The following is a 6,654-nucleotide window of genomic DNA, read 5'->3' on the forward strand; positions in this document are numbered from 1 at the left end:
GGTGGGGCGGGCTGGGATTTTGGGACCGCCTCACTAGGCGGGGCGGGGCGGGGCGGGCTTCTCCGCTTGCCACCCCTACCTAGACCATTCCAAATCACATGGGATAAGACAGAAGACAGTGCAAAATAATTTTAGGAGCAGTGTTACATCTATGACATATATTAGAAGTAGCTAAACTACACTTACATCTGAAGTAGGAATAACGGGGCGGGGCGGGCTTCTCCGCTTGCCACCCCTACCTAGACCATTCCAAATCACATGGGATAATCTCTAAGACAGTGCAAAATAATTTTAGGAGCAGTGTTACATCTATGACATATATTAGAAGTAGCTAAACTACACTTACATCTGAAATTCATCGTAGGAATAACATTGTGAAGACAGAGCCATATCAAGAGTTTGTATTTTTCCGGGATATGATGCCTCCAAATCCAAGCCAATTCTCTCCTTCTACCCGACTGATCTTTCTTTTTAACAATCAACTGTACCCACTATTCGCAGAATAAGATGTTGAGGCCGAGGCATGCCAAATCCAACCACGATGTTCCCCAACTTGTAGGTCTAGAGCGTAATATTTTAAGCATTGTCTAACCTTCTCAGGAATAAGGGCATAAAAGGGCATAAATCCTATTAAGAGCTCGCCTCTCATCATGCAAAACATCCTGAATAGTTAAAAGAGAATTTGAAATGTGAACATAGGGAGTTCTTTTACAATTGGACCTACAAGTCTTCACTTATCAAACTAAAAAGATTGATTAGATGAACCAGTATACTAGAAAAAGTCTTCTTTGAGGGTTACAAAAGCTTTACAGATGCTCTTTCAAATATGAGAAGCATTTCTGGGAGGACAACCGTCAAAATTACCCTTCTTCTATAGATGCCTCGACCTCATAAGAGCCACTCAAGGCTTATTCAGATAAAGAAATAGCTGGTTATATGAGTTTTTCAAGTAAAAATAAGTTAGCACAAGATAGATTCCAAAACCTAGTCCGCTAAACTTCTTAGGAGTAATCACTTTTTGTCAGTTAACCAAGCTGGCCATCAGAATGTTCCTTCTAAAGAAACTGACACATCATGGAAGATAATTTATCACAAACACTGATTAAAAAGGAGAGAACATGCATGTGATAGATAGGAAGAGAAGTAACTACAGAGTTAATTAAGCACAATCTTCTTGCTCTATTAAGAAGCTTGCCCTTCCAACTTGTTAGTCTTTCTCTAACCATCTCAATCACCCTATAAAAGGATGTCTTGGAAGCCTGAAAATGGTTAAGAGTCACACTAAGATATTTTTCTAAGTTCAGAACAAATCTAATAGAAGAAACACCTCTAAAAACATCCCTCATGTGAGTTAAAATATTTTTAGAACAAAGAACTTTAGACTTATCAAGATTAAATTTTATCCTTGAAGCCTCACAAAAAACACTCAAAGAGTGCATCATGGTTTGAACTTGAGACTTAATAGCTTTATAGAACCACAATAAATCATCTGCAAATACATCAAATGAAAAAATTTTAGGCCACCCTTAAAAACAGAAAACAGCTTCCAAACACCCTCATCCACATTTTGAGATATATAACAAGAAAGAATCTCTATACAAATCACAAACAAATAACGTGACATTGGATCACCCTGTCTCAGACCTTTTTTAGAAATAAAACTGTCCAATTTGTTGCCATTCTAAAGAATAGAAAGTGAAGATGCTCTAACACAAGATATAATAAGCCTCGTAACTATACTAGGAAAGCAAAAAATATTGAGAATATATTTAAGGAACTTCCAATCTATTCTATCATAAGCTTTTTTAAGATCAATTTTAAAAGCAAAATTAGTTTTAGTAGACTTAGTATGCTTCATAAAGTGGACAAAAACGTCTGACCCAAAATGAAGCTAGAATATTTTCAGGAGTGCCCCGACTTAAAAAAAAGCTGTCCTAAATTGGACTAACAATCTCAATGATAATTTTGTAAATCACATTACACAAGTTAATAGGTCTAAAATTTTTCGTAATAGTAGAATTGTCCACTTTATGAATAAAAATAACGAGAGTTTTCATAATCTTAAGATTTAGCAATTCACCTTAAAAAGAAGTCATAATAATCCTCTAGACCTCAGCACCCACTATATCCTAATTTTAAAAAGAAATCTTGAAAATCATCTGATCCTGACGCCTTGAAAAAATTCATACTAAAAATTAATGACTTCACTTTTGCAAAGGTAACTGATGTAGTAAGTCTAGTACAAGCCAAAGTGCTCAAAGGAAAAACAAGAAATTAAAGTCTCTCAAGCAATTGACAACAACCTCTTTAGTAGAGCCAAGAAGATTCTTATAAAAAGAGAGGGCCTTAGTTTAAAGAACTTCTGGATCAGTTGCCCAAAAACTATCACTAACAAAAGGCCCATGTGTAAACTTTTGAAATGATAAATTTTGGAATAGTAAAAGTATTTCATACCATCAAATCTAATTAATTAAATAATATATAAACTACAGGTCCAAAAAAAAAAAAATAATATATAAACTACAAATTATCACTCTTACTTCTTTTGGTACATTGGAAAATCAAAATAATATCTAGACACATTTTATGTCCAAGTACATGTGTAAAACGGTGTCTGTCACATAGTGTACCAAAAATAATAGTACATGCTTAGAGCATGCTGTTCCGAAAGGATTAGACTCATGCACGGAATTTGTCACTATATAAAATTTTCACAATGCATAGAGTAAGAATCATAAAAATGCGTAGTGGTAATTACGGTGGAGCTAAGACTTTGGAGTCAATGTTCATGGTTCAAACTCCAAGTTACATACTTTTGGGGTAAGTAGCAAGTCTATTGCAACCATGACTTTCTTATGCCCATAAAATCAAGCTAGGATAAATGTCATTTTATTATTTCTTTGTCTCAAAATATTTTAAAATTGGCGTATTATCACAATCATTAACTCTTAAAAAAATATTAACAAAGGTGATTACATAAACCGTACAACAAGAAAAATAATGAAAATTAAACAAAAATACTATTTATACACTAACACTTTTATGGCTATTATATTCTTTTACCTATGTTCTTCGTTACTAAATTTAAAAAAAAAAAAAGAATATATACATCATCATCTGATAGTATTTTTAATGAAATCAAAAACAAAAACAATATCCAATTACTTTTGACATATTAATATTTATCTCAAATATTTGGAAGAAAAATAATAAGTTAGCATATAAATTGAGAGTATGCAAATAAACCTTTCCTGTAAAACTAATATAATTTGGGCATGATAATGACTCCTTTAAAAAAGGTGCAAGGAAGCAGAAGCGCTATCTAGCCAAGAATCTGAAACTGCAGTGAGTTGCAGTAGTGAGTGATTGGTCAGAGATCCAAAAGGGCCCAAATTCCTTTGCAGCGTTGCCAACACATGATAACAATAATAACACCAACAAGGCAACAAAAGTGAACTCTTCCCTCATTAAATTCCCCATCCAAACAAGTGAGAGTTTCAGTGTCAGAAAACAAGAGAACCTGCAGTAACATATCATCCAAAATCTTTTCCACTCAAATCACAGAAAAAGAGGCGAAAGAAGAATCATATAGAGAATCTCAATCTCTCTCTCTCTCTCTCTATAAACAACACCACTCATCAGTGCCTAAAAGATCTTTCTTTTTTTCTTTGTTTTTTCAATGAACATGTTAGGCCTGAGAGACCTAGTTTTCATAGCACCAACCCATTCCCTTCACCATCATCACCAACAAGGCCAAACCATAATCTCACAAGACAACCACCATAGCCATGGCCATACCAACACCACCAACAACAACGACAATAACAATAACAATAACCTTCCTTTTCCTCCATCATCACTCAGCGTTGGCCTTGGAATCTTCCCCCTCATAACCGCCACACCCTGCATGCCACAAGATAACAATAACAACGTTCACCATGACCAACAACACCTTCTTGTTGGGACCAACACCACCACCACCACCAATAACAGTTACTGGAACCTCAAGATGTGTCCTGAAGTGTCAGAACACGACGGCGGCGGTGGTGATGGAAACAACAACGGAGACGGTGGTGGTGGTAGTATCTATGGCCCTGAATTCAGGGTGTGCCAGGATTGTGGCAACAGGGCAAAGAAAGATTGCAGTTACAAGAGGTGCAGGACTTGTTGCAAGGGGCGTGGATATGATTGCAGCACTCACGTGAAGAGCACGTGGGTCCCCGTGTCGCATCGCCGGGCACGTGATATGGCCGTTGTTGCTGCTAGTGATGGTGGTGGTGCTGCTGCTGCTCTTGGGGCTAATAAGAGGCTTAGAGCTTTTGGGTCATCACAAACAACTACAACTACTAATACCTCTCATAGTTCAACTTCTAATGCTACCACAACTAAGAGTTTGGATTCTACCTCTTGTCACCAGGGTGATCATGATTTTCATTTCAATAAATGTTCTTTTTCGATTTCTCACTCCATACAAGTAATTAGTCTAAACGGCTTTTGTTAGCAGAACCGCTTAAACCAGTTATTTGGATGATTGAGAGATCGATTAAGAACTTTCAAACCGGAACAATTTTGAAATTGAGTAGTATATACTTTTTCTTCTTTACAGAAAAAATTGGTGTTGACGAATTGAATTTAGGTTTTGTAAGAGAAAGAAAAAAAAAGAATGAAAATGTGACTAGTAAATTATACTACAAGTTGTCTATACTAGAATACAGTCCATAACGATTTCATAACACAAAATTTGGAGGTTGAACTCACAAATTAAAAAATGGTTATTTCTCTTGGATTGCAGATGCTGAATTCAAACAATCTTTACCGAGCCACGTTCGCGCCCCGGCGGCGTTTAGGTGCCACAGAGTGTCTGCTATTAGCAATGGCGAAGATGAAATTACATACTTGGCCACTGTCCACATTTGTGGCCATGTGTTCAAAGGGTTTCTTTATGATCAAGGTGCTGATGGCAAGAATGATGAAGTTCCTTGTGTTTCAGTGTTGCAACTTGGAAACAGTGGGAAGAACAACAACAATGGGGAATGTTCCTCTCCAACTCCAATTGGGGTTCCAATTAGTGCCTACCCTGCTTCTGCTTGCTGATATAATCTTGTTCAAATAAAGGTACCAGAATTCATCAAGGTTTACTCAGACTTAAGATTTATATATTATTCTCCATTGATTGCTACACTGCTAAAAACATTATAGCCAATTATTTGATGAATATCACCAAGATTTTATATATTCTTATGTAGTTATGTTGTTGGTTCTTGGTTGCTTAGTAAGATTTTTATATTTTCACTATGGGGAGGTTGCCACTTGGAAATAGTGAATCTGAATATTAACCTAGGGATGGCAACTGGGAAGGCGGGGGCATACTTTCTCGCTCCCCGTCTCTGCCCCAGATTTATTCTACTCTATCTCCGTCTCAATCCCTGCCATGAAAAAATATTACCCCCATCCTCATTCTTTGTGGATTCCCATTTTTTGCGGATTTCCATTCTACATCTTCCTGTATTGATCATTTATATGAAAGTTCTAATAAAAAATTAAAAAAAAATTCAGAAAACACTATTACAATATACAAGGACACAGTCGCACATTAGTGAAAAGGGAAAAAGACACCGCGATCAAAGACAATGAGGCGGCGAGGGGGTGACGACACGATGAGTATTGAGCACGAGTGGCTAGGGATATGGTTGTGACGCTATGAGAGATTGGGATTTGTGAGTTCTGGCCTTTTGGGAGTGACTGAAGAGTGGGACAACGCAATTCAGGGATTTAGTAGGGATGGAGAGGAGATCTCTGCTCGAATTCTCACGTCTGCCTCGGGAGAGTTTTGGCTTTATCTCCATCTCTGCAGAAAATATTCTCCATTTTCGGGTTCCTATTTGGGACAGTTCCCACAAGGATCTCCGCACTTAGGAGAATTTTACCATTCCTATATTCACCAAATTATTTAGTAGTGGAGAATTTTTTATTGAGTGCTAGACTACTAGGTAATCATAATTATTCTTTTTTTTATAACAATAATAATGGTAATATAGGATTTAGATCCTCTAAAGTTTGAATTTCACTTTAGAGAGTAAAGTGTGATCTTCTACCTTGAATAGTTTTTCTTTCATATTTATTATTGGTCCCACATATGAAATCAATGGTGAGAGATCACACTTTATTCTCTAAAGTGAAATTCAAACTTTAGAGGATCCAAATCCAATAATTAAAGATTATACATAAAAAAAAAGTGTAGACTCTTATTCAGTCTTTGTAAAAAGTTGATTAGATTATTATCAAATAGTTTTTAATTATCAACTTTATATGAAGACTAAATTAATATTTTTAAAGTTAATTTTCACCATAAAAAAACAAAAATGAATAGTTTTGAACTTTTATTTTTTATAAAGTTCATGCTAAATGCATTTAATAATACACAAACTTTTTTTACTAGTAATAAGCAAAGAAAAATTCTTAATTGCTTTTAGCTTTTAACTTTTCCATTGATTAATTGTTTAACATATTATTATGCTATTAGTTTTTGGTAATTTTATTGATAATCTATCTAAAGAAAAAAGACAAAAAAATGTTCATAGCATCACCACAAATAAACACACAAAATTTCCTAGCTAGATAAATACTACAATACTCTTTTGGTATTTTTTTAAA

The 6,654-nt window shown here is 35.4% G+C and overlaps 1 protein-coding gene across 2 annotated transcripts in view; it reads left to right on the plus strand.

Moving 5' to 3' along the window:
- Window positions 3,258-6,654, plus strand: part of LOC107614339 (protein LATERAL ROOT PRIMORDIUM 1) — a 5,632-nt gene continuing 2,235 nt past the window's right edge. The window contains exons 1-2 of one of the 2 annotated variants that reach the window (XM_016316550.2): window positions 3,258-4,418; window positions 4,793-5,114. In XM_016316550.2, the coding sequence (XP_016172036.1) occupies window positions 3,680-4,418; window positions 4,793-5,094 (1,041 nt within the window). In that variant the 5' untranslated portion in view covers window positions 3,258-3,679 and the 3' untranslated portion in view covers window positions 5,095-5,114. The remainder of the gene's footprint in view (window positions 4,419-4,792; window positions 5,115-6,654) is intronic. The other variant, XM_016316551.2, reaches the window with a different exon arrangement.

This window comes from Arachis ipaensis, chromosome B08 (assembly GCF_000816755.2).
Source record: "Arachis ipaensis cultivar K30076 chromosome B08, Araip1.1, whole genome shotgun sequence".
NCBI classification, from domain to species: Eukaryota; Viridiplantae; Streptophyta; class Magnoliopsida; order Fabales; family Fabaceae; genus Arachis; species Arachis ipaensis.